At 53.1% G+C, this 24,311-nt stretch overlaps 12 protein-coding genes across 12 annotated transcripts; 6 read left to right on the forward strand and 6 right to left on the reverse strand.

Moving 5' to 3' along the window:
- Nucleotides 1–953: 953 nt before the first annotated feature.
- N0V89_004667 (uncharacterized protein) lies at nucleotides 954–1,487 on the reverse strand (the record flags this gene model as incomplete). The annotated part of the gene is made up of 1 exon (XM_056213449.1): nucleotides 954–1,487. One exon carries the CDS (start codon nucleotides 1,485–1,487, stop codon nucleotides 954–956), a length of 534 nt encoding a protein of 177 aa, XP_056073757.1.
- Nucleotides 1,488–1,695: 208 nt separating this feature from the next.
- N0V89_004668 (uncharacterized protein) lies at nucleotides 1,696–2,186 on the reverse strand (the record flags this gene model as incomplete). The annotated part of the gene is made up of 2 exons (XM_056213450.1): nucleotides 1,696–2,074; nucleotides 2,131–2,186. The coding sequence occupies 2 exons, from the start codon at nucleotides 2,184–2,186 to the stop codon at nucleotides 1,696–1,698; spliced, it is 435 nt and encodes a 144-aa protein (XP_056073758.1).
- Nucleotides 2,187–3,006: 820 nt separating this feature from the next.
- On the forward strand, nucleotides 3,007–5,354 carry N0V89_004669 (uncharacterized protein; the record flags this gene model as incomplete). The annotated part of the gene is made up of 2 exons (XM_056213451.1): nucleotides 3,007–3,014; nucleotides 3,347–5,354. 2 exons carry the CDS (start codon nucleotides 3,007–3,009, stop codon nucleotides 5,352–5,354), a joined length of 2,016 nt encoding a protein of 671 aa, XP_056073759.1.
- An 883-nt stretch (nucleotides 5,355–6,237) lies between these two features.
- Nucleotides 6,238–7,823, reverse strand: rrb1 (Ribosome assembly protein rrb1; the record flags this gene model as incomplete). The annotated part of the gene is made up of 3 exons (XM_056213452.1): nucleotides 6,238–6,262; nucleotides 6,318–7,575; nucleotides 7,625–7,823. 3 exons carry the CDS (start codon nucleotides 7,821–7,823, stop codon nucleotides 6,238–6,240), a joined length of 1,482 nt encoding a protein of 493 aa, XP_056073760.1.
- Nucleotides 7,824–8,274: 451 nt separating this feature from the next.
- Nucleotides 8,275–9,451, forward strand: TEM1 (Ras GTPase tem1; the record flags this gene model as incomplete). The annotated part of the gene is made up of 4 exons (XM_056213453.1): nucleotides 8,275–8,836; nucleotides 8,886–9,178; nucleotides 9,226–9,300; nucleotides 9,353–9,451. The coding sequence occupies 4 exons, from the start codon at nucleotides 8,275–8,277 to the stop codon at nucleotides 9,449–9,451; spliced, it is 1,029 nt and encodes a 342-aa protein (XP_056073761.1).
- Nucleotides 9,452–10,166: 715 nt separating this feature from the next.
- CSL4 (exosome 3'->5 exonuclease subunit ski4 (Csl4)) lies at nucleotides 10,167–10,790 on the forward strand (the record flags this gene model as incomplete). Its single annotated transcript, XM_056213454.1, has 1 exon — nucleotides 10,167–10,790. One exon carries the CDS (start codon nucleotides 10,167–10,169, stop codon nucleotides 10,788–10,790), a length of 624 nt encoding a protein of 207 aa, XP_056073762.1.
- A 291-nt stretch (nucleotides 10,791–11,081) lies between these two features.
- On the reverse strand, nucleotides 11,082–11,648 carry N0V89_004673 (uncharacterized protein; the record flags this gene model as incomplete). The annotated part of the gene is given in 2 exon segments (XM_056213455.1): nucleotides 11,082–11,625; nucleotides 11,644–11,648. 2 exon segments carry the CDS (start codon nucleotides 11,646–11,648, stop codon nucleotides 11,082–11,084), a joined length of 549 nt encoding a protein of 182 aa, XP_056073763.1.
- A 21-nt stretch (nucleotides 11,649–11,669) lies between these two features.
- N0V89_004674 (uncharacterized protein) lies at nucleotides 11,670–13,182 on the reverse strand (the record flags this gene model as incomplete). Its single annotated transcript, XM_056213456.1, has 2 exons — nucleotides 11,670–13,088; nucleotides 13,174–13,182. 2 exons carry the CDS (start codon nucleotides 13,180–13,182, stop codon nucleotides 11,670–11,672), a joined length of 1,428 nt encoding a protein of 475 aa, XP_056073764.1.
- A 2,323-nt stretch (nucleotides 13,183–15,505) lies between these two features.
- Nucleotides 15,506–16,445, reverse strand: GPI12 (N-acetylglucosaminyl-phosphatidylinositol de-N-acetylase; the record flags this gene model as incomplete). Its single annotated transcript, XM_056213457.1, has 3 exons — nucleotides 15,506–16,025; nucleotides 16,074–16,176; nucleotides 16,229–16,445. The coding sequence occupies 3 exons, from the start codon at nucleotides 16,443–16,445 to the stop codon at nucleotides 15,506–15,508; spliced, it is 840 nt and encodes a 279-aa protein (XP_056073765.1).
- Nucleotides 16,446–16,637: 192 nt separating this feature from the next.
- On the forward strand, nucleotides 16,638–17,333 carry N0V89_004676 (uncharacterized protein; the record flags this gene model as incomplete). Its single annotated transcript, XM_056213458.1, has 1 exon — nucleotides 16,638–17,333. One exon carries the CDS (start codon nucleotides 16,638–16,640, stop codon nucleotides 17,331–17,333), a length of 696 nt encoding a protein of 231 aa, XP_056073766.1.
- A 2,347-nt stretch (nucleotides 17,334–19,680) lies between these two features.
- Nucleotides 19,681–21,603, forward strand: N0V89_004677 (uncharacterized protein; the record flags this gene model as incomplete). Its single annotated transcript, XM_056213459.1, has 1 exon — nucleotides 19,681–21,603. The coding sequence occupies one exon, from the start codon at nucleotides 19,681–19,683 to the stop codon at nucleotides 21,601–21,603; it is 1,923 nt and encodes a 640-aa protein (XP_056073767.1).
- Nucleotides 21,604–22,640: 1,037 nt separating this feature from the next.
- Nucleotides 22,641–23,690, forward strand: N0V89_004678 (uncharacterized protein; the record flags this gene model as incomplete). The annotated part of the gene is made up of 1 exon (XM_056213460.1): nucleotides 22,641–23,690. One exon carries the CDS (start codon nucleotides 22,641–22,643, stop codon nucleotides 23,688–23,690), a length of 1,050 nt encoding a protein of 349 aa, XP_056073768.1.
- Between the last annotated feature and the right edge of the window lie 621 nt (nucleotides 23,691–24,311).

Below are 24,311 nucleotides of genomic sequence, written 5' to 3' on the forward strand. Positions count from 1 at the left end.
TGTCCAGGTCGTGGTTTTACGGGAGCTCGCGATCTTTATATAAGACATGTCTCTTCGCGCCTGAAACCACCAGTGAAGCAGTATCATATAGCAAGGTAAAAGAATAAGGAAAACATATGGGTTAGGAGTGGGTGAAGAGTAATGTTGGTATAGCAACAATACTCTGATTTCTACCCTAATGCTCACTGCCACAAAAGCTGCGTTCACCGCAGGACCCGCAAGAAAAGTGAAAGACGTAGGCAGCCACATCCCTCAAGGAGCTAGGTGACAGAGCCACAACAGACTCTATCTGATTGTAGTATGAGCATGTGGAGAGCAGCTCAAGTGTCTTATTTCTTTACGGTCGTGTGTACGCTTTTTGGTCTCTTCCTGAGTCAGATCTCGCGTCACTCAAAATCTTCTGTGAAGCGAGCGGGAAAATCGCGCCACCTGCAGGATCCGATTTCTTCGCGAGTTGGAGAAAGGGCGAACTTTCATGGCTATAGATTGCGAATGGAGAGCTTCTGACGTCGAAGGAGGATACGATGCGGCGACTAGGTGTTGACGGCAGTCCAAAGACTGGGCGTGTATTTCTAGGTGTTCCGCTCGAGTTTCCAGAGTTCGCATTGATACAGCGTGATTTCGGAGGGCTTTTCCGGAATGTCGGTTCATCGCTTGGAGAACATGGTGCTTGGCTTGCTTCACGATGTCGAGCATTGTTGGCAGGCTCGACAGGCTCCCGTCGCGGCGATGTGGCACCAGGTTGTACAACTAACGACAGTCGTTTCGTCAATGCTGCAAGATGTTCCTCCAATGGTCTGAAATAATGGCGTAGGTCCGAAGGGCAATAGGTGGAGGCAAGTCTTGCAAAGAGAATCTCCTCCGCTTCTTCGTCACCCCACCCACCTCGAAGTGAAGGATCTGTGTGGTCAGGGTTGTAAGTCTTCCACGAATAGCATGAGCAAAAAAATGGTTTAATTTGACTCACGTAAATGCAACCTTCGGGATTGTCCTGATTCTACAGGAGGAGGCGCAGCGAGAGAGGGTGGCAGAGTAGGATAGTTGACTGTATTCGGCGCCAATGTGTTCTCCCCCACATGCGGCTCCACAAATTCAGGTTCTCCAGGTAGTTCGGCTGGGAGGTTGTGTTGGGCTTGATGCGGCTGGTAACCACCAGTGCGGGAATTGTGACTGAACCCTGCGTTATGATCATACCTGGTCGTATGACCTTGCGACTCGGCGGCCGAATGATATTGAGTGGGCTGGGGAATCACGTCGGGTATCAAGTCCAAGGAGGCTTGCGTCTGAGGTCTGTCTTTCCGACCGCTAGCATCATGCGCGAGCCCTTGTGTTGACGGTGCAGGTATAGAAACCGCCGAATCGTTGCGTTGTTGGAGTAAGGTCTCGACACGTACGACCCGCTTCTCGACGCTTTTGAGATGTGATGTCACTTCCTTGAGCTCGGCCTTGATCTCTTCGATCCCGGCGAGAATGTCGTGGATGGTCATATTGTCTGCGTGAGGATAGCGGAAGTAAATTGTAAGATTGACGACTGTGTTGCTGAAAGTGTTGGCCAAATCGGATACCAACGCTCATTGTGTAAAGAAACAGAAGCTAAAAGGAAGTGAAGCGTCATGTCATGAAGAAGGTAGGTGCTGGTGTGGAAACCGCCAGCAGGTAGACTGAGAGATGCCTTCCTCATAGGGCATGCGCAGGTCAAGTTTGCCGCGTCAAGTAATTCTTCATTTCCTGAAAAGCCTCGGCAAGCTCAGCCCCATCCCACTCGTCTTCCTCATCCATAATGTATAATCGTGAACCCTCGAAGTCTTCTTTCGAGAGGCTGGTCGACGGCATGATCTCCAGATGCAGCACCTGGCGAATCCGTTCATCCTTCATGGGGCAGTTAATCGCTAGCCATCTTGATGCGAACGCAATTCGATGCTCCTTCGTCTTTTGCTGTGCAGCCAAGAAAGCTGGCCGCCATGTTACGCCTACTTGATCGGACTTGATCGGGAACGTTAAGGCCTCCAGGTTCGGATAGCGACCCAGAAGCTTCGTGCTCATGTCGATGACGATAGGCCAGAATACCCTCCGCCTATACTTGTGTGAGGACGTAGTATAAATATATTCCATAATGGGCCTTCGACTTACCACCAATACGCCATGACCTCCAAGTCGACGTTGTATATTCCTCTGCCTGCCTCCATCGTGAACGTAACGTGCCGCACCAGATGACATGACATCGGAGCGAAATCAACGTTGCTCATGTACAAGCGGAATACGTTTCTGCCATAGAGCACTTCAGCGCCCTCTGCGAAGATTTGTCGACATGTTGCTAAAAGGCTCGTCGGTATTACGCCGTCCACTCGTTGCGGTTCCGATGGCCCTTCATTCTTATACTTCACAATCTTTCCTCTTATCACTGGGCGCGATGCGTATGCGTCTGAGCAATATATAAAGATCGCACCAGATATTACGAAGGCGTATTCATATATAATGTTCCTTAATTCTTTTGGGAGGTCAAGAAAGCTTCGCTCGGTGGAATTATCTTTGTGGGATTGCGCCCACTCAATGCTACGTGGCTCGCTCGAAGGAGATTTGTGTGCAGAATCATCGACGACGAAGGTACGCAGTTCTGGTGTTGCCGCTGTCTGGTACAGCCTCTGGCGAAAGGCGGCTGTTGCTCTCGCTTTGTCCATGTCAACAATGGAGATGTGAACAAATTGTGCTGAGGTCGTATTTCGGCACTTTCAACCCCGCAAGGATCAGTCGTTAACGAGTCGGAACATGCGCCCTACACGTGACGGTGAGATGTCCACGGCTACCATGGGAGCGAAAAGCGGCTTCCTCTTTCGCCCTAGCTCGGATCGCGAAATCAATCCTCCGAGCAAGCCTGTGCAACCTTCGAAGTACACAGCGCTGCCTGCCAAATTGGAAGAAGACGAATTTTGATTCATTTCCTAGTCTTGTCGGGCCTTGTCGACTCAGGCCCAAGTAGGTAGGGATACGGTTTCGGAATATACCCGCATGCGAAAGTGGGGAACACCTGCCTTATTGAACCATCCAACAACCGCACGGTACAACACAAAGGCATCTTATGTGAGTACATACGATCAGAGTACCTGATTTCATTTTTGACATTCATTGGAAGGAACTCTAATCGGCGCAACGGGAAACCGGCGTCCTGTGAGCCGTGTAAGTAATCAAGGTCTTGCAACATGCTTATCAGTGTCAGGCACCGAATGCTAAAACTGCACAGGTAGATTGAACAAGACTAGATGTGATCATGGAACGCCGATATGTAGCCGCTGTATCCAACGTGGTAGGTGTCACATTTTTGAACTCCCCAGGCCGGCGCTCATCCTAGGCCAGGAATACCGGATCGATGTTTCTACCACCCAGCTCCGCTCACCAAGCGCAACACCGAAGACGATGCCGGTAGCCGCGCAAAAGATGCCCCAGACGTCCTTCGACCCGCCAAGCGAAAACGAATTTCTAAATCGCTCGCTGGACCTGATGCTCCCTCTTTCTATGTTAACGACAAATTCGCTGATGCCGTCCCCATGACTACGAACCAGCCAGGCTACCTCGGGCCGACGAGTTACACTGCTATCCTGCCCAAAGATGAAGCTAATACTATTGTGCTTGATAGAGAAGCATCAATGGCATCGGATGGCTCCGATTACGAGATGGCTCACCAACATCCTTTGACCAAATTTATGCGTGCTCAGATGACCACGGAGGTGCTGAAATGCTTGCGACATTATCCCATAATACAGGACGTCATTAATATCCTTCAGCAATATGCACAAACATGCATAGTGCCGTTACCCTTGGAGATCGATCTCATCAATGGCCTTGGACCCATAGTCGACCGATTCAATCTCCTGCACTCTGTGCCCGACCCCAGACTAGTCGCCAGAGTCTTGGACAACAGTAGCCGGCCCCTGGAGATACCCGACGATATGAAAGCAGGCGACTTCCACCAGATATGCTCAGGAGACAATATAAGGTTAGAAGTACTTGGTTTTGTCCTCGCCACTGCAGGAAGGGCATTATCCTTCGGACTCTGTTCGTACCACTTCGCCGACCCAGCAAACCCAAATTCAAAATCTCGACTGATTGATGAGCTCCTCCGAGCCAGCACGACATGCACTATTCTCTGCAATGTGATAAGCCCCGTCAATCATATAACTATATGGATGCTCTACGAAAACTATTCCTTCACCATCATGGTAACCGGCTTCTCCGGTGCCCCATCGTGGCGGCGTTTCGGAGAGCTCGCGTCTCAACTTTACGCCATCGGCCTCCACAGGGAACCACCAGTATCCAACATTCCCACCTGGATGCTAGAGACGCGTCGAAGAGCCTTCAGCACGTGTTTCTTGCAAGACAAAACACTCTCTACATTCCTTGGTCGACCTCTCCGACTGAGCAAACGACACACCGACATGAAATTGCCCCTCGACCTCGACGACAACGACATCATGGCCAACGAAGAAACAGTCTCCCGCACGATCGCCGCGCTCGACGAAAACGGATGGAATACCGAGAAGCGCTACCTGCGCACAAGCTGGGTCCGCCTGCGCTTCATCTCTGCCACTTACCGCGAGGAAATCCTTGACGTCGCCCTATCAAAATTAGACGAGAACGTTGAACGCCAGCTCCTGGATATATCCCACCGCATCCAAGAATCTTGGAACAACTTCCCGCAACACCTGCGCTACTGGCCCAACTGCTGGAACGAAGTAGCCTCGCCGTACGTGTGTCTCATGCTGGTCATTGCGCACCAAACGCACTGGTACAATGAGTTCATCGTACGAAAACTGCTGGACCAGGGACAGACGCCGATTACATCGAATCTTGAACTACTCCGCGTGTCGACCTCGCTGCTGAGCACGACGCTCACGCTCGGCACAATACGAGACAGGTTATACGACATCCACAAGGAATTCCTCATAGAGGTCATCCTATGCGGTATCCCCTCCGCCAGCGTCCTCGCCACGGCCCTCCAAGAACAACACCGCACGAACGCGCTCTTCCCACCCTCCATCTCCCGCGCGGAAATGATACGCATGCTTTCGGTTCTGATCTCCCACCTTGAAGCTGCAGAGCACCTCGAATCTTCTTCCGCTCGGCCAGGAGAAGCTAATTACAATCTTTGCAAGAAGGCGTGTAAGGCTTTTACGAAGATTGTGGACCATGTGTTGGAACCGAGGGCGGAGGAATTTACGCCAAATACGGCAGATACGGAGCTGGATTTGAATCTTGAGTTTTTGACGGCGCCAGGGTTAGATGTATTTGAAGGGATGGAGTTTGCGGCGGGGGACGATGGGAGTATTGATTGGGGGGCGATGACGCAGTGGACGCTCTGAGTCGGCTCGGTCGCGTACCGCAGCCAGGAGATCGAAAAGAGTCTTTTCGAAGGGCGTTTAAGGACTGAAAGGTTGACATGGCATCGGGTTTTGGCTCGGTTCTGCAACATCCATATGCGGCTCACCGCTTTTCCGTGCTTTTTTGCTCTTTCCCCAGCCTTAATGTGTTTTGGTGCTCCGCCTCCCGCGCGATGCTGCTCCTCTCGCAACTCTCAGGATACTCGACGTAGCCGTTCCACTTTGTGTCGCATTGTACCCACCATCTTGCGCCTCCAGTGCTCCATGTACAATCTTCGATAGATTTAACCACGGAGGTTTCTTCTTCCGCAACTACCGCTTGATTTTGATGGAATGCTTCAAAGAAAGTCACCGCCCGCCGGTTGGGCTGCACTGACGGGATGGACACAAGCGGGGTGGGCAGGGTGAGCATGTAGGTAACTGTGTCGTTCATGTGAAAAGGCTGAGAGGTCGGATATCCAAATGAACGATAGTCAGGATTGGCCGCGTACCATAACTCTTCATTACGTCTAAGCGAAATCAGACTTCGCTGCGGATGATGCTGTATAAAAGACATAGCGAATGGCTTGGGGTTGATGTGCTCCGGTAATCGATATGGTGGTGGGATATGACTGCGATCTTTAGCGTGCAGGCAGATGTTATTTTTAAGAAGAGCAGTTCTAGAACATTGAATGCTTTTGTTCATCCGAGCTTTCTTTAAGACCGGATTGGGAAGGCACGTGTGCACTTTGGGCAGGCATGAGGAACGTGAACACGCAAAACAAAGGGTATACAGCGCAAGCGCGCGGAACGTTGAGACAAGAGAGGGAATAGCCCGAAGAATGCTGTTGTCGCGCGGCTGTGCGACATCAAATAGATTGGATATCTAGACACTGATCGTTTTGAAGACACTGTTTCACCGTTAGCTGTCAGGTCCTTGCAATGCACGGATAGAATTGTACTAACCCAAAGCCGGACCCACCCGTAGCCATGACCGCACCCGGAATCTGCGGATGCCAATGCGCCTCCTTGACCTGCTCCATATAATGCACAAATAGCAATTGCGGCGGCACATCCGGGACACCACCGGTATCCCTGCTTTCTTCATCGTCAAGCTCGACCGCAAGGTCCCATAGTGTTAGCGTGTTGTCGCCAGAGCACACTAGCACGATACTGCTGTCTGTTGGATGCCACTCAACAGCCGTAATCTGCTCCTTGTGGAAATTGAAGTTAGCGATAGGGGAGGGTTTAGCGTTTGACGAGAGTGAGGTGGATGGCTTCCACTGGCGGAGGTCCCAGACGGCCCATTCGCCGTCATCGGCGCCCGATGCGAGAAGATGCGCTGTCTGGTTCGACCAAGATAGGACATTGACATCGGTATTGGAAACCTGTACGCTGACGGCGGGTTTCCGTGACTTGGAGCGCGCGTCCCAGATCTTGACAGTGCCGTCGTTGCCCGCAGATGCAAAGACCGTCTTCTCGCTGGGCGACCATTGAAGCTCCTCCACGGTGCCTTCGTGGCCCGTAAAAGGCGTCGTGTCAGTGACGAAGCCGCCGCCTTGTGTGCGTGTTGTGGTGAAGATCTTGCCTGTGATGTCGCCCGTCAGAAGCTTGCCCTCAGGTACGAGCGGAGACCAGTCTAGTGCATATCCCTCGTTCGCTTTGTGTGCTCTTATCGTGCTAAGAGGCTTATTTTGTGCAGGTGTAATGGTGGAGCCAGGTGTATCAAAGGCTGTGAGGTGAGGTGTGATGTCGTGAATCAGAACCTGGCCTGACTCGGTCATGGCTGCCGTGAGGGTAGTCGCTGGTTTCGCTGACGTGCTCTGTGGTGCTTGATGTACGCGTATCCGGTTCGTGCAGCTTGTCATTGGTATTGATTTCGTCTCGAGGATGGGGTCTGAGCCTTCGTCATCTGAGTCTTCCTCGTCTTCGTCTTCGCCCTCCTTCTCCATTCTCGACAAGCTGCTCATTTTCATGACCATGATCTGGTTCTCCTTGTCCCGTCCTTGCGCTGCCTGCGTACCTGCCACTGAGTATACGGTCGCAGGGTATGTCTTTCGCTCGGAGCCAAGGTTGTCCGGCACAATATCGCAGGACAGACACGGCCAGGGTGCTTCTAATGTGTGCAGCATCTCGTATGTGGATAGATCGGGTGCGAGGGTCTCTCCAGCAGAGAGCTTGTGTCGACCGGGTATGAAGGTGCCTTGGTCGACCTCCATGGCGTCTGTCTTGAATAAGTTGCGGCTCACTGTACGGACGATACAAATACGCACGTTCTTTCTCCTCTGCTTCCCTCTCTTCGTCTGGCCTACCGTCTACACCGGCCTCAAATATCTCGTCCTCGCTCTCGAATTCATCTTCAAATTCGTCTTCGAACTCCCCCGCTTCGTTTTGGTCGATTTCCATGGGTCGGTCGCCATTCTTGACAGCCTCCAGCTCTTTCTCGTCCGACTCTGCGGGTCTCTTGGCCATGTTGTGCAGTATTATGTTGTGACGTTGTGTGTAAAATCGAATTGCAACTTTTCTTGCCAAAAGTTTCGCGCTGCGGCGGGGAATTTTTGGCTGCTGGCCCGTGCCATCAAACCAGCCCAGCAGCGCAGGCCATCCCCCCACCGACGGCCTCGATTCGCCAGCCACACCCTTGTCAACGGAGACGCAGCAACAAGCAACAGGGCCCGAGGCGTCAACAGACGACACCTGGGCGATACACTGTTTCGCGATCGCCTGTTGGCATCCACAGTCCTGGCACCGGAATAGCATGCACCGTGGACTCGTCTACACGTTTCAACGCGCCGGCTGCTGATCCACCACCCACGTCAGGCGGGGCCGTCACAGCGCCTTGTAGCCGCATCTCACACATCCTTCTATTCGCCCACCTGAGACACTCCCGCGGCTCGAGTCAAGACACACAAGAGTCTCAGGCATGGAGATGCAGCAAGAGCCCGCGCCTGAAGAGGCCCAGGAGGCGCAGAAGCACATGGACCAGCCCATGGACGTTGACGACAGCAATAACACGACCATCACCGCCGCGACCGTCGCGCCGCTGCCCGACTTTCAGCAGAGCAACAATGGCTACAACAACGGCTACTCGAGCGATAACCACCACCGGCCGCAGACGTCGTACTCAGACACGGCGTACCAATATAGCGGTGGACCTGGTGGGGAGGGCTACCACTCGCGCTTCAACACGCCGTCAGACGCAGACACACCGCCACGGCAGGGCTACTACAACAGCGGCAAGGAGACACAGATGGGGCAGCCCAATTCAAGACCAACATCGCAATTGGGACGGTACTCGAACTCAGAGGGCAATGCAAGGTCGTACAGCCAGGACCAGGTCCAGCGGAGCTCGCAACAGGACGCGACTAAGAATCCCAGTGTGGTGATCAAGGTCGGCATGGTGGGCGACGCACAGATTGGCAAGACCAGTTTGATGGTCAAATATGTAGAGGGCAGCTGGGACGAGGACTACATCCAAACCCTAGGTTGGTTGCCCCGTGGCGTTCTGGAGAAGGCATTTACTGACTGAAGCAGGCGTCAACTTCATGGAGAAGACTATATCCATCAGAAACACAGAGATCACATTCTCGATTTGGGATCTCGGAGGTCAGCGCGAGTTCGTGAACATGCTACCGCTTGTCTGTAACGACGCTGTCGCGATACTTTTCATGTTCGATCTCACGCGAAAGAGCACGTTGAATTCGATCAAGGAATGGTATCGTCAAGGGCGAGGCTTTAACAAAACCGCCATACCATTCTTAGTTGGCACCAAGTACGATCATTTCGTCAACTTCCCTCGGGAGGAGCAGGAGGAGATTTCCAACCAGGTGAGCAATACATGCACTCCATTATGGCGTGGAATTAACACATTCAGGCAAAACGCTTCGCCAAAGCCATGAAGGCTAGTCTCATCTTCAGCAGCACCAGCCACAGCATAAACGTGCAGAAGGTACTGTTTACCATATCGAGTCTTTAATTGACAGCCGCTAACATTGTCGCAGATCTTTAAGATTGTCCTCTCCAAGGCATTCGACCTCAAGTGCACCATTCCCGAGATAGAAAACATTGGAGAGCCGCTCCTCCTCTACCAAGCCGTCTAATTACTTCGTCACTCTGACCTACAGGCGACGGATAGACTGAAAGGGGCGTTCCACCGTCCCACGTGCGATGTTACCAACGACGAATGGCTTTTCACGACTTTAGTTTGAGAAGGGAAGACAGGCAGGACTTGCATGGCTCGGCGATCGGAGCAATCTTGTTATTGGTATTGCGTGCATTTGCACAAACGGCGTTGTCAACCGGAGCGGCAAAACGCATGTTTTCTGTAGAGGCACTGGAATGCGTCTATGTTCTTTCCGTAATCACGAGGAGGTGTACGAAGCGCCCTTGATTGATCTTGTAAACAAGTATAGTGTAGTGTCTTCAAGCAAAGAGATTCGCAGAGCGACAGTATCCCTAGCGCGCGCTTCGGTTGGTCTGGTATTTCAAACGTGCTCAATTGATTCCTACACGCACGATGGACCTTCATAGAACGCTTGACGCGATGCTAAGGCCCCGGGGGTGCTATCATCACGTGGGAGCGCGAAGCCTCCAGGGAATGACGCAGGTGCAAAGATTGGCAGTTTTAGCCGAGCTAGCTCTCCCATGGTCAAAAAGTTCCAATCCCACCACCACACCAATTGACATGCGACGCATGACCGTATAGCTTTCTATCATATTGAACCACGCCTCCGTCGCGTCCATAGACTACCGAATCCTGAACGCCACCCACATCGTCCCAAACCAACCTTAAACGCACCCCAAACCCCCACCACAATGGCCCTCCCAACGCTCGCCCTCCCAGGCACCCTCCTCGGCCCAGCATCCAAATACGCACCCGGACCAGGAACACACATCCATGACTCCTCCGTCTATGCCTCAATAGCCGGCACCGTCGCCTCCAGTCCCTCCCTCAACCCCACTACTACAAGGCTCCCCCTCCTCTCAATATCCCGACCAGGCGAAGCAGGAGCCTCAGACAACGGAAACATCCTCCCCGAAGTAGACTCGCAAGTCCTCGCACGCGTAACCCGTCTCGGTGCGCGCTTCGCCTCCGCCGAAATCCTCGTTATTGCGCCGTCCGCCGCGACGTCCATATCTTCCGACGCGGCCGTCTGCAGCACACCGTTCGCCGCGCAGATACGCCGTGAGGATATTAGGGCTACGGAGAAGGATAAGGTCACTGTGCAGGATAGCTTTCGGGTCGGGGATCTGATTCGCGCGGTGGTGATTAGTCTGGGGGATCAGGGAGGGTATTACTTGAGCACTGCGAAGAATGAGTTGGGGGTTGTTGTGGCGCGGGGAGAGGGAGGAGAGGTGCTGGTACCGGTTAGTTGGAGGGAGGTTAAGGATCTGAGGACGGGGAGGGGGGAGGCGAGGAAGGTTGCGAAGCCTTTTTGAAGGAGGGAGGTGTGAAGAGAAGGGTAATAAGGCGAAGGGACGACGACCATGGAAGAGAAGCAACGAAGTCTGGCACAAAGATCCCCGGCGTGTGGGAAACGTGGATGCACGAGAGAAGCCTGCTAAAATATGATACCCATGCAATGAACTACAATCCGGATACCGAAAGATTGTTATCGTGCGGCTTCAAGTCCTGTCTTCCAGGCACCAGGCCTACCAACTCCATCAAGTCCGCAAAGTTACACCATCCACATCACTCCTTCACTTCCTTCTCAGATCGTCGCAGCAGCATCATCCTACCAGACCTTTCCTTCTCATCTCCTCCACAACCTTTTCAACTAGCTCCTCCGGTGTAGGTGGCATCTGAACCCGCGAACCATCCGCTTTGACATCATTCTTCTTTCCAGAGGCATCAACGTTGGGAGGCGTAGTCGGATAAGGGGGTGAAGCATCGCCTGGTGTAGGATTTGAAGGATCCGCTGTAGCATTGGCTGCGGCTGGAGTAGGAGGCTGACTCGGGGCGGACGATAACTTGGTATGCGGAGGAGGCGTGTCTTCGGACACAGGGTGTTCGGGTGTTGGCTCTGTAGACGCGTTCGCGGGACGGTAGTTTGTATAATGCTCTGATGCGGGTGTGTTACCTTTGTCTTCGGCAGATTCAGGAGCATTCTTCGAGGAATCCCCTACATCTGCATCTGGCACTGGCTCGGGGACGTTGTCTACTGCAGAGGCAGGAGCATCTTTCGAGATGTTCTCCTCATTCATACCGGGAGTCATCTGCAGAGTGGGTGCCGGAGACGGTGACGCAGCACGAATAGAGCCCACAGTTGGAGAGCTAGACCACTTGTCAGACTACATATTGCCTGTGAGCTGGATGACTCACTGATTACCAGCCGCTACGTCCACCTGAACTGATACAGCAGGCTGAGGCTGAGGCTGATGCTCAGGCTCCGGCTCCGTCTGCACCTCCTGGTCCCTCTTCTCTGGATTATACGGTTTTCCACCTTTGTTGCCGAAGACCGCCATGCCTAACAGCCCACCCATCCTCTTCTTCGGCTTCATCTTGTTCCACGCATCCACCGTGATGGTTTCCTCAGGCTTTCGACCTGTAGCACCCGCCAGGTAGAATAGGGATGCTGGGATGCGTTTCGGTTCTCGACTTTGGTTCCCGCCACCACGGAGATGGGGAATTTCGCTTGTAGGGTTCATGCAGGTGGCAAGGTTGTAGCCTTCGGGAAGGGGGTATCGTTCGCTGTGTGGAGCTTCTTCCGGGTGAGTCTCACAATCATGGTCCCATCCATACCAATGCTGGTCGAACCGAGCCTCCCTTCTCACAGGAAGCGAAAAGTAATCTTCTCCACCGCCTCTCATCCTCGGCTCTTTTGTTACGCCATTCACGAGTCCAACCCCATCTAGCGGCGTGGTCCCATGACTCCAATTGTCTTCCTCGCTTTCTCCCGTCCTGAAACTGTCCGGGCCATGTTGCTCATGCAAAGGACTCGGCACCCTAGGACTATAATCCTCTTGCCATGCCCTGTACACGGCGCTATGCCTCAACACGCTTTCCCAGCTCTCCGGCGCACTTGTACTCCTCCCCCATTCCCTCAACGGCCTCACCACCGTCCCCTCAGGCAGCGCCGGCACAAAAGGCGGCTGGTCCAGCCTGGGAACCAGCACTGGTCTAGCAACCGAATCCAGCCGAATAGCCTCTCGACGAAAAGGTGACATCACGCGTGCAGGGGAGGGGACCTCGCGCGGCGAAGGAGGAATATACTCGCCTGGTATGGTAGAATTTGAGTACAGCGCAGTGGAGGACGAATCTCTACGGCCGGGGTGGAAGGTGTAACCTATGACATCTATGGGATTGCTGCCGCGGGCTTGGTGTGAGAGGACGGGAGAGGGACGCCCTGAGCGGATGGCGGCTTGGTGGGTGGCGACTTCGTGGCGGTGGATGAAGGAGATATCGGGGGAGAGTTGGTGGAGATGGGGAGGCGGAGAGTGCGGACGGCTTGGACGGCTTGGGGTGGAGAGGACGACTTCTTTGAGGCGGGCTAACGTTGCTTCGCTGGAGGTTGATGGCCTGTGTCCCATGCGTTCGGGAGGTCGCTGTAAGAGGCTCCGGTTGCTTGAGGTTTGCAGGGACTTTCGCCATTGTGACTTGGGTACTGGGGAAGTGCGTGGTTGACTGTTACGGAGCTCTGAGGGAACTTCCTTGACAGGTCGATTAGGGACTTCGTCCACCTTGACATTACGCGCGGAACTTCTACGCCGCTGCGTCGTCGAACGAGCCTTGGATAACTGACTCGGACTCAAGTTAATGTGCGCACGATCGGTGCCTTGAAGACAGTCATCGCACGGTGTAGGTATTTGTCGTTTAGCGGACCATGGCCATGCTGAGCTCAAGCCGCAGAATGAGGTAGAAGCCTCAAATTTGTCAAAGGACTGCAACACTGCGGGGTCGTAAGGACACTTCTGCTTGACCTCAGCAGCCAATGATTCAGCCGATTTGCGTGTGCCTTCGATACGCAACTCCCAACGGATTGGGTGGAAGGTGATTGAGCTCGGATTTGGTGGTGCTGTATGAGGTCGATGGTTCTGTATCGGTGTAGATAACCTTCGGCCAAGTTGCGCAATGCGTAAGATCAGAGGCGCATTAGTCGTTGATTCTCCGCTCAAGGGTGATGAAAACTGCACCAAGGACTGCTCCCCTCGTGGGATTCGTCCTCGAGATATTCCTGCTTTGAGCGTTCTGCCGGAATGATCCCCACTGCATAGGTGATGACACTCTCTGCCGGATTCGTTGAATCCATGAGGTGCGCCTAGGAGCGGGTTGTTGGACATCTGGTGAAGGTGTCCGATGAGAACCTTTGCTGTTTCGAGAGGTCATGCCTCATGCAACCGCGCGATATGAAATGGAGTACGTGATGCAAAGGATGAAAATTACGACTGAGGATGTTGTGGACCAAAGCATTGAAAGGTCAGACGCTGATCGAGAAAGAAAAAGGCTGCACAAGGAGCGTACCGTCAGGGTTCTGAAAGGCCATAGTATATGGTTACCCATATAGATAGCTGTAGAAGCATCTTAAATCTTAAGTCTGCAATATGACAAGTGAAGTGCGATATCAACGTGACGTGGTAGATTTGCGAACGATGAACAGCGAACGAAGTAGTGCTAGCTAGAAGCAAGATCTCGTTGTACAAACCGAGAAACAATCGACGAACATACCAGCAATCGGAACAATGTATATGTGCGTAGGCAGTACGCCGTGGTCCAGAAACACGCAGCGAGTGATAAAGGCTCTTGACCTGGCGCATAAGACGTTTGTTGAAGGCGCAAGATGGAACTTCTCGTTGAACACGGTGGACGCTGAAAACGGTGGAAAATGATGTTGGCAGTGCTTATGTGGGAAGTGATGCGAGTCGACATATGTGAAGTGCGTCCTGCAGTAACTTGATGCACGATGCCGCGCTAGAAGATGCTGCCGTCTACTGCGCTCTCCTGCAAAGACATCTTCGGATCGACACACATCTGAGTGCTCAACCTCGACAGCTATATGTCGAGCCACAGCCCATACTCCTCTTCCGCATGTCTCATCCCAACGTGTGATTTGGGCATATAAGCCCACTCGTCATCTCGTTCGCCCCGGTAGTCGTCAGCGTCTTGTGAGCGCTTCGGTCTTTGCAACGGTGTCCACGCTAGTGCTCGAGAGCCGCATGATGCTTCAGAGGCGCCGTGATCGGTGAAGCTGCTGCGAAGCCGTCCTAAAACAGCGGGCTTCCCATAGATTGCAATCTTCGCGCCTTCGGAATACCAGCCTTGTTCGACCCCGCACTCGAGACAGAACCTGGAACGCGCATTCGATGCGCTACGAGCGCGTGCACCTTTTCTCATATCGTCAGCGAATTGATGCAGGCCGCGGAAACGAATGCAGCCTCTGCAAGTGTAGAGCTGCTTCAATATGGCCCACTCGCTTGCTTCGGCTCTGAGAAAATCAGACTGGGTTGGAGCTGGCAACGTAAACCGGAGATACCGATTCGTCATGGCGAGTCGAGCTTTGTCTTGGATGTCCAGGTAGTCCGTGACGTTTCGAAGCATCTCCACGGGTAGTCGCAAGAGTGGTGTGGAAGCCATCGTTGAACGGGCGAGCTTGCGATGCTATGATGTGAAGTGATCTCAGCAAAGTCTGTATTTATTCCCAAGTCTCTACGTGGGTGGCCTGTCAGGAGATCAGGCAAGTGGTATGGTGCGCGAAAGCACGGCAAGCGCGGATCACAACTGAACGCCTTTACTAGGACCGAAGCGTTCTGCAGGGCATCATCTTGGGTTCGACACAATATCGAGCAGCGTAATGGAGGATGTATCTGGACGCCCTCGGAAGAAGCGCTGATGTACAGCGGTGGAGTGATCTTGGACTGGTGGGATTTTCTCTGCGAGAATGCGCGACAGTGTGACACAGCACCTTCTCGCAACCAGTCGTTGAGCTGAAACTTTAGTTTGATCAGCAGAGAAAGTATAGTTGGCCCTTGTGCTCCTCAACACAAGTTTGCTTCCCTTTTCCGCTACGAATGTAGGACGCAATCGTACGCTATACTAGGGCTGCGGGAAAAGCTTGAGGACAATTTACATCCTAGAAACACATGTCCTTGCTGACATGTTCGAACTTTCTTCATCTGATCGTTGGTGGCATCGAATTAACGATGCTCAGAAACCTAAGCTACAACGTCTTCTCCTTCTTCAGATCGTTTAGCACCATGTAGCGGGAGACTGTGATCCAACCCCACCGGAACCATCTCATTTGGCTCTCATGCGCGGTAGCCATAGCTTTTTGTGCGGTCCTGTACCCGACCGGTGAACTAGCGAACACTAGAGGGGTCGGAAAGCCACCAAGCTCCTTTTTCCGGATCACGGCGCCAACCATTGTAGCTGGAGCATCCAATATGGCAAGATATTTCCGCAAAATAGATGTCGTGCTCAAAGTATAAAGCTTTATCGGGCAATCCCAGCCACTGTGACGGTGCATGAGTGCTTTCAGGAACGCGTGCGCGCCATTGTACAGCGATATGTGGTTGGGATGCGAGGAGATACCATGAGCATCAAATGTGATGATAGCGTCAATGTTGGCCTGTGGAGCTTGCTTTGAAGAGATAGAGGCCATCTTGGGGGCAAATGTTGTGGTTAAAAGATTCGAAATCAAGCGTGGATGCCATGTCACTGTCATGGAATCTGGGAAGTTGCTGCACATCGTTAGTGAAGAGCGGACAGGGCGACAAGGGAAGACAAACGTGTCTTCTATGACAAGTATATCGTCTGCTGAGCGTAATCCGAGCTGCAAACCGCTCTTGACAAGCTCCTTCTTTCTGACCTCGCCCAGCCCATCGGCATCACCTGCAGGCGACTTGTCAGTTGGTGGTCACAAAAGAGCGTTGCTGACTCGTACCACTGCTGAGACACAGGATTTTCACGTGGTTACCAAGCTCCGGACGCGTCAATGCCAATAGCGTAGGTGCGAAGAACATGGCTTCATCATCCGGATGGGCAATCAGGAGTAGGATCCGTTTGCCTTGTAACGTTGGAAACGACCGGGCAAGCTGTGAAGTGTAGAGCCACATGCCGAATATGAAGATGGGTACGACGGCCCAGGTAATCCAATTCATCTTGTCAGCAACCCCTTATGAGGCACAATCAAGCGAGAATAGCAGCTTGAGAATTGTGAGGGATGTTGGTGGTGGGAAAGGAGCGATGATGCACTTTGGGAAGCTTGGACCCTGACCCGAACTTTTGGCCGCAGAGCCGCACCTTCCTTTCCATCTCTCCCCGCACAGCTCTCACGCGACACAGCCAGCGCCATGGGAGGCAACCGTAAAGAGCGGCGCGCAGCCGGCAAAGGTACAAATCGCAACGCCACGACCACAGGGTCCGCCTTCCAGCCGTCGAACGAGATCGATGAAGATGGCATCAACATGATCCTCCAGCACCCCGACCGCTCCGGCCCCAAGGGAAAGACGCTATTCGAGCTCGCCGAGGAACGCCAACGTGAGCTAGACATAGCGAATGGAAAGAAGCCGCGGTGGAACATTGATAAGGACAACACGCCTGCGGGCGAGCGCCCGTTCAACGACGAAGAACCTCTGGGTCCCTTGGCAGAAGGGGTTCTATACTCGCTCAGCATGGCCGTCATGCACCTCACGGTCGACATTCTCGTGTACAGCCAGTATCGCGAAGACGTCATCTGGAGTGAGATTTTCAAGCGTGCAGGAACTGCCTTACCAATCTTCTTCCTCCTCGTCTACCTGACCCACGTCGAGTTCTCCAACCGCTTCCCGCTTTTACGCAATCTCGCCTTCTTCGTCGGAGCGATAGCTGCAGGGTGCTATCTCGTACGCTCGGGGAACAAGCATGGATACTTCTTCGTCATGAAGACGGCACCTCCGATTGCTACACTGTGGGTGTGGAGCACCATCGAGATGGACATCATATACTCTGCTCTCAGCGCTGCGGTTGTGCTGGGTTACTCTTGGTGGAATGGCTTCAGTTTCTTCTAATGAGCCACTGCTTATCAAATACTGTCAGGCTCGTGCAGTACGGCCACATCCGATCTACCGACAAGCCTTAGACCACAACATGCGTCTGCTTCTAACTTGACCTCACGCTCGACGTCTTTCCTTCGGGATAGCTGCACGCCCGCAGATTCAACGACCCGTCCGGCCTGCTCCCGGTGTTAGGCCAATGATTCCGCAGGCCCTTACATGCCCCGCCGTCGTCTGCGGTAGAAAATGCGCAGTATACCGCTCGGACACGACCGGCCCCGTCTCTACGCCGTCCAAAATAGTAGTCCGACAAGTATAGACCATGCGTGATAGTGCTCGAGATCAACCCAAACCTCTTTGCGTCGGAACATCTCGTTGATAGGACCAGGTACTCAAAATGGAGTTATCGAAGTCAGCTTGTGCTGCGCTCGTGATTGATTCGTCTCTCCAGTGCTTGCGGGAGAAGCCGGTGGCTTTTGTCTTCTGGGCGAGTCACTGCGTCTCTACATTGATCGCTTCTAGTGGCCGAGCTACGCCGACGATGGGAACGCTTGTGACTAATGCTTCTTGCATCTTTCGCTCGTGTTCATGACGCTGAGATGGGGTATTGTAATGTAGGAGCGAGATCAGAAGCGAGTACATGAAGAGGTCCTTGAGGCTGGACACAGGCGCCTGTGATGCCATAACCCGGCTCCACCGGACGCCGGCTGTTTGGGAAGGCAGTGCAAAAGAAGGACATGTATACCTAGATCGGATGTGAAGTTGTGTGAGCAGGCTGTGGTGGAAGTGAGCGCGTGAACTCCTCCAGATGAATACCTGCATCGAGCACAGAAGGAAAAGCGCGATGCGAGCCCTTTTTCGTATTTCAAGACATTATGGTATCGGTTCATGCAAATTGCTATATTCGGCATTTCTATGTCGTACAATGTCGTGATATCGAATGATCGTGTTGCTTACTGGCACAAGCATCCTTGCCTGGACCACAGACTTCTCGCGTCAGCACAGCTATGTGCCCAGAGAGGCTACAGCCGCCGGTAGCTAAGAAGCATCTCACGAAAGGGGAGTTCAAATCAGCATACTTTTGCTGTTCTAGGACACAGACTTAGCAGTGTCCTGATAACGACCAAGCATATTTACAATCGCGACAGGAATACTCAAGAAACAATCACGTACACTCCACCCACACAGGAGGCCATGTTTCGAATTGTACACTACTATAACGATTCGTTGCTGTTTCAAAAACAATGAAGCAGAGCACATCTGCGATTATATTCGTTACGGTGATAGCGCAAAAGGTGCCCAGCAGGGTTAAAGCTGTGAGAGTGTCGTGTAATAATCAATAACGGTGATGATTTGTTTTCAAGAGAGATCGTTACTGATGCTGCACTTGCTTAGAAGCTGTTGGGCGGTCAAGGGCCAGCAGATGGATTCCACGAGGGCATATGCCGTCAACAACGTACACACTTCAATGCAATGCAGCAAGATTAAGACAATTGCTATTACATCGACTCTTGAAGGGGTCGATGTGAACATGAAAGGTTGAGGTAGACTATGCGTTAATATTTCTTCTCATGCTTTTGATGTTGTAGAAGGTAGGGTGGGACACGACTTCCCCGCCTTCCCTTCAGATGGAAAACCCGCCCTTCCTATCAACCCTCTTTGTCCATCGTAGGCACCCCCTTCTCTACCATGTCCACCCCTATCGCAGCAGCATCCATCGTCGGTTTGGGCTTTCGTGGCCTGCAGGAATCATCGTGATGATTCGCGGCTGCTCTGAGATGGCCGCAGCTCGGGACTCTCCTTTCCAGAACGCGAGATCCGCGCCCACGATGTCAACGGCTCGATCGTATCAAACAGCTTCGGTGCGATATATTTGGCTAACGGCCCCACACTATCGACTGGCTGCTGGGCGCAGTCGGATGCAGCCGCGTTGGTCCCCACATGTTCGAAGGTTGCATGTAATCAGGAACCACCATCCCACCTCAGCACGAATCGCCGCCATGGCCCGAAGACGTCGTGACATCACCAATACGGCGCGCAATCAGCTCCATATCCACACAGGGACGTCTGCCTTATACGGGCGTATTACGCCTAATCCTACCAAAGGGTGCCTGTCCTCAGTGTTTGAGCGTATGGCGCATCCTATTGGTGCGGGGCCGTTCTTGTGGTGTTGGGGCTGAGGATGGATGAGCCATTGTCCAAAAATGGCACCGAAGTATAACGGGCTACGCTAGTCTCGCTGATATACTTACATCTCCTTGCATGAGTATTTATCGCCGTTGCAGAATCTGTTCTTTATTCGGGCACCTGTCACCATTCACAATTACTCGCGGCATAGAAAGCGATTATACAACCTACGCCAATGCATTCCGACGAAATACAAGCATTGCTGAAGGTCAAAGCAACCCCGAGGGTGCACGAAGATGAACAGGAGACTAGGTTCAACGGCAAGCCGCAGAGCAAGCGGTGCTCCACATGGCTACTTGTCTGCGATTGTATCTTGCTTGGGTACTTCTGCTTCTATTGGAATGGTCTCCCATCACTGAGGCTCGGTGCTACCTTCAACTCTTCGATCGAAGGAAGTGACCCTCTACGATTCAACTATACGTGCGTGCCATCGCAAGCATGTTGGCCAACGACGAACCAATGGGCTGACTTCAACCGGACGATCAACGGACATCTCAAGCTTACAGTTCCTTGGGCAGCGCCATGCTACGCTGGCTCTGATGGATGCCAACAAGTCACGACCAACTACATGAATAGTTCTGCGAGAACTTCTCAGTATGGCGCAATGGAATTCCTCGACTGGGAATCATGCGGCCTATCCAGCTGTATGCTCAACTCATTTTCACCATCCGCTCCTGTAGACGGCACCTGCTCACTTGGACGTCTTTCGACGTACCACGTAGAAGCGCATACGGCGAATGACGTCCAGAAGACACTGAACTTTGTTCGAGCCCATGACATCCGCCTGTCCATCAAGAACTCGGGCCACGACTATTTCGGCCGAAGCAATGCAGCCAACTCCCTTGCAATATGGACTCGGAACATGAAGAATGCCCGATATCACAAGACGTTCCAGGCGACAGGCTGTCAGTCCACTCTTGAGAATGTTGGGGAGATAGGAGCGGGGATCTCAGCGCAAGAGGCATGGGAGTTTTTCGAACCTCTCGGAATGCTTGTCACTGTCGGCGCTACCGGCTCTGTCGGCGTTGCCGGTGGTTATGGTCAAGGAGGAGGACATGGGCCGCTCGGCCCAATGTATGGATTGATGGTCGACAACGCGATTGAGTTCGATGTCATCACCGCAGACGGTCGAGCACGCACAATCAACGCTTGTAGTCCTGCCGAAGATGCCGAACTCTTCTGGGCAATGCGAGGAGGTGGAGGTGGCACGTTCGCAGTCATGATATCCTACAAGTTCCAGCTTCATCCGGCGGTACCGCTCAATGTGTACAGCTTCCAGGCTAGCTTCCCGGTTCCAGAGGGACAGCTCGACATTACTGAGTCGGTCGTGCACCGCGACGTAATCAGAGCATTAGCTTCGAATCAAGCGCTATTTGCGTCTCACGGGATGGCAGGCTACAACTTTGTGCTGCCGGATCATATGGTCTCTCTGCAAATCCTTCCCTCCACGAACACTGAGCTCATCAAGAACATAACGTCATCCTACAACAAGTTCCTTAGCCGGTATCCTGGTCTCAACATCACCGAGAACGCGTACTACACATTTCACAAGTTCTCTGAGTGGTATGCGTTTGCGCAGACTCCCTCAATCGCCCGTAATGGGCCTGTGGGCGTAGGTATATCTGAGTCAGGTCGATTCCTGCCCAAGAGGCTCTTCTCTAGACCACAAGCGGTCGAGAAACTCGTAGATGCCGTTGTAACTGCCATGCAAATTTCCTTCACCAACGGAGGCGGCGGAGCTGCGCAGCTTTACGCTACCGGGCCGTTCAGTCAGCCCGTCAACAGTGGGACAGGCGTGAATCCTGCCTTTCGCGATGCGTTGTGGGAGGTTATTATGGGAGGGATTTGGACGAGTAACACACCAGAATCAGTACGTCGCCAAATTCGCAACACCATCTCCACGTCTATTGGGCCGTTCAAGGCTCTAACTCCGGGTGGTGGCTGCTACATGAATGAGGGTGATTGGACAGAAGAAAATTGGCAGCAGACATTCTTCGGCAGCAACTACGATAGGCTACTGGAAGTGAAGAGGTTATTTGACCCGAGCGGTCTATTCAACTGCTGGAAGTGTATTGGTTGGTCTGGTTACGATGAGTGAGTCTGACAGCATCCGGTGGCACATTCTGGAATTGACTAACTCGGAGCAGCCCTATGTATTCGTGCTACTCACAGAGCCGTACACATCCAAACCCTACGATACCCCTTGGGCCAGTGAGTTGAGGAAGATTGACCACACGTTTGGTGTCGGCTGCCCATTGCTCGCAATGGGCTCACTGCTAATTTTTGCTCTTTGCAACCTTTCGGCTCGATCTTAGATGCATTCATAAGAACTGCTCTTTCAAATCCGTCTATCTCTGACCGTCTTGTCACACACAGAATCCTGTTCATTCGCCATTGTACTGATTTCCTTGGTCGTTTGGAGGCGCGTAGCACACGAAGAGACCTTGTTCATCAGCTCCTGCGCTCAACCCAGATGAGCATGTCCAGATAGGCCTTGAACAGTCAGTCGCCTGGATACCTACAGATTTGTGTGCGTGTAGGTAACCATGCGCAACTCAATATGTTACTCACAAAGCAAGCTGGGCGGCATAGTCGAACGGTACTGGCCAATCAGAGCGCGGCACGGGAGATTGCGACGGGGGCGGGCCAACGGGCAGCGCTGAATCGCACGTTTGCCTTGGTGACGGTGAACAATTCAAGATTGAGGCGACGGCCGGTGAATGGACGAAATTGCGACAGAGTTATCTTCGCCGCGTTTGACCCAGCAACGCAAGTTCGTAACCCTCAACACCAACAACCAGCGACCACGACTTCTCAACGCCATCGACGTCAAATTTCCGCTTCGGTCTGACTAGCTGTGCCACAGGGGTCAATCTGCGACAGATAAGCGACTCCGGTCAAAAGGTATACAATTACCCCGTCCCTCCACTAGCACCTTTCCCTCTTCCCGCTGCCTTCAACCTCTCTTCTCCTAACCCTAGTCACTCCTTTGGATCGCATATCGACGGCATGGAAATCAACATGTTGAGCCGGCTCATGCTCGTCTTTGCGCTGGCGCTGGGCGTCGCGGCCAGCTTCCCCCGGCACCATAGGCACGCTCATCATCCACGCGCTGCGGCCAATACTTGCGCAGTCATGGTCACAGAGACGGTCTACGTGACAGCAACTGCCCCGCTCGGCGAGAGTACGTCTTCAACCGCGGATCTTCCCAGCTTTGTCCTCAATTCGTCTCCGGTTCTTCCTTCGTCCTCGGTCGTTGCGCCGCCTCCGTCCTCAAGCACTGCTTACGTCGCGCCCGTGCCGCTTTCCTCTGCGCCGCCAACATCCTCAAGCGCTGCCTATGTCGCGCCCGTGCCGCTTTCCTCTGCGCCTCCAGCATCTTCAAGCGCTGCTTATGACGCACCCGTGCCGGTCCCCTCTGCGCCGCCAGCCAATGGAGCCACTTTCACCAGCGCGAGCAAACCGCAGCCAACCGCCGACTCTTCACTGCTGTGCCCGCACGTCATGGACCAGGCGAAAGCCGCTGGAGAACCCATTCCACCTATGCCCGTGGGTGCCGACAGAGATCCCAGCGTCGTCACCTACAATGCATTGCCAACGCTGGCCGCGGCGCTCTGTGAAGCTCCGTCCAACTTCCACAAGCTTACGACAACACCAAACCAAGGCTCGATCAAGAATTCCTGCGACTACGAAGTGTACGTGGATTCCATGGGCTGTGGTAAAGGCGCACAACATCAACTTATCCCTGCCGGCCAAACTTGGAGCGAGCCATTGCGGTCCTGCCCTCCTGAGGAAGGTACTGTCGTCTATAAAGTCACAAAGGCAGACGAACCTGCGAAGCCTGTTCAATTCGAAGTTGGCCTAAGCGTCAACCCCGGTCAGGAGAATTCAGTGTGGTACGACATCAGCTTCCTCGATTGCATGCAACCTAACACCACCGATCTGAGCGCATGCCCGGGCTGGGAAGGCGGAGTGCAATGCATCCCTGGAAAACAAGGCTGCCAAGTGTTCGTCTGCGGCCCTGGCGAGTATTGCGATGGTAGTACATACACCGTCCCTGAATTCGGCATCATCGTGGCTGGACAGTACAAGAACGACGATTGGAGGGTAAAGGCGGGATCTCCTGTTTGTTCATGCGACACCAGGCAGGAGGGAATTGCATTCGAGCTTTGTGCCGCGAACTAGGAAACTTATGTTTCTCTCTCCGCCGCTGACCAGGCGTCTTTGGATTCACTCTATACCGCCAAAGGAGCGGTTTTTTGTTTCATGATCATGGTTTTCGGAATTGTTGAAGGGACTCTGCAGGGGCAGTGTGTTCCCAAAGCTCTTCGGTTTTGCTTGTATCTCGATGGGCTTCTTTTCTTGCATACTAGATCGACGATGGCCCGCACGAAAAGTGCTGGCTGATCTCGGTGTACATTCGGTCGATGACTGAACGATGAATATACCCAGTTCCTTGTTAACCTGAAAGATTGAAACGTGATGCAAAGTCGAGTGTGTTACCTTGACGGCGTGTGATGGGCAGCTCAGCTAGTTTGCTGTCTTGAAGGGTACGTCCATCACGGTGCAATTAACGAAATCCCTGTGGCTGCCGAGATGCTCAAAGAATCGAACGTCGGGGAAGTTATCGCGCGCCAGCACTAGAAAGCAAATCACCGGTCCCGATGCTCACATGTTCGGTTCTGAACTCGTTGTCGCTCATATATGTAGCGTCGAAGCCGCTAAAAGCAATGTTACAAGAATGACTCTGTTCATATAGTCGCCGAATGGAGGCTAGCTTATTTACCGCGGCAGTTGGAATCTCAC

Source organism: Didymosphaeria variabile (genome assembly GCF_027946475.1).
Source record: "Didymosphaeria variabile strain IMI 356815 chromosome Unknown scaffold_3, whole genome shotgun sequence".
Lineage (NCBI taxonomy): Eukaryota > Fungi > Ascomycota > Dothideomycetes > Pleosporales > Didymosphaeriaceae > Didymosphaeria > Didymosphaeria variabile.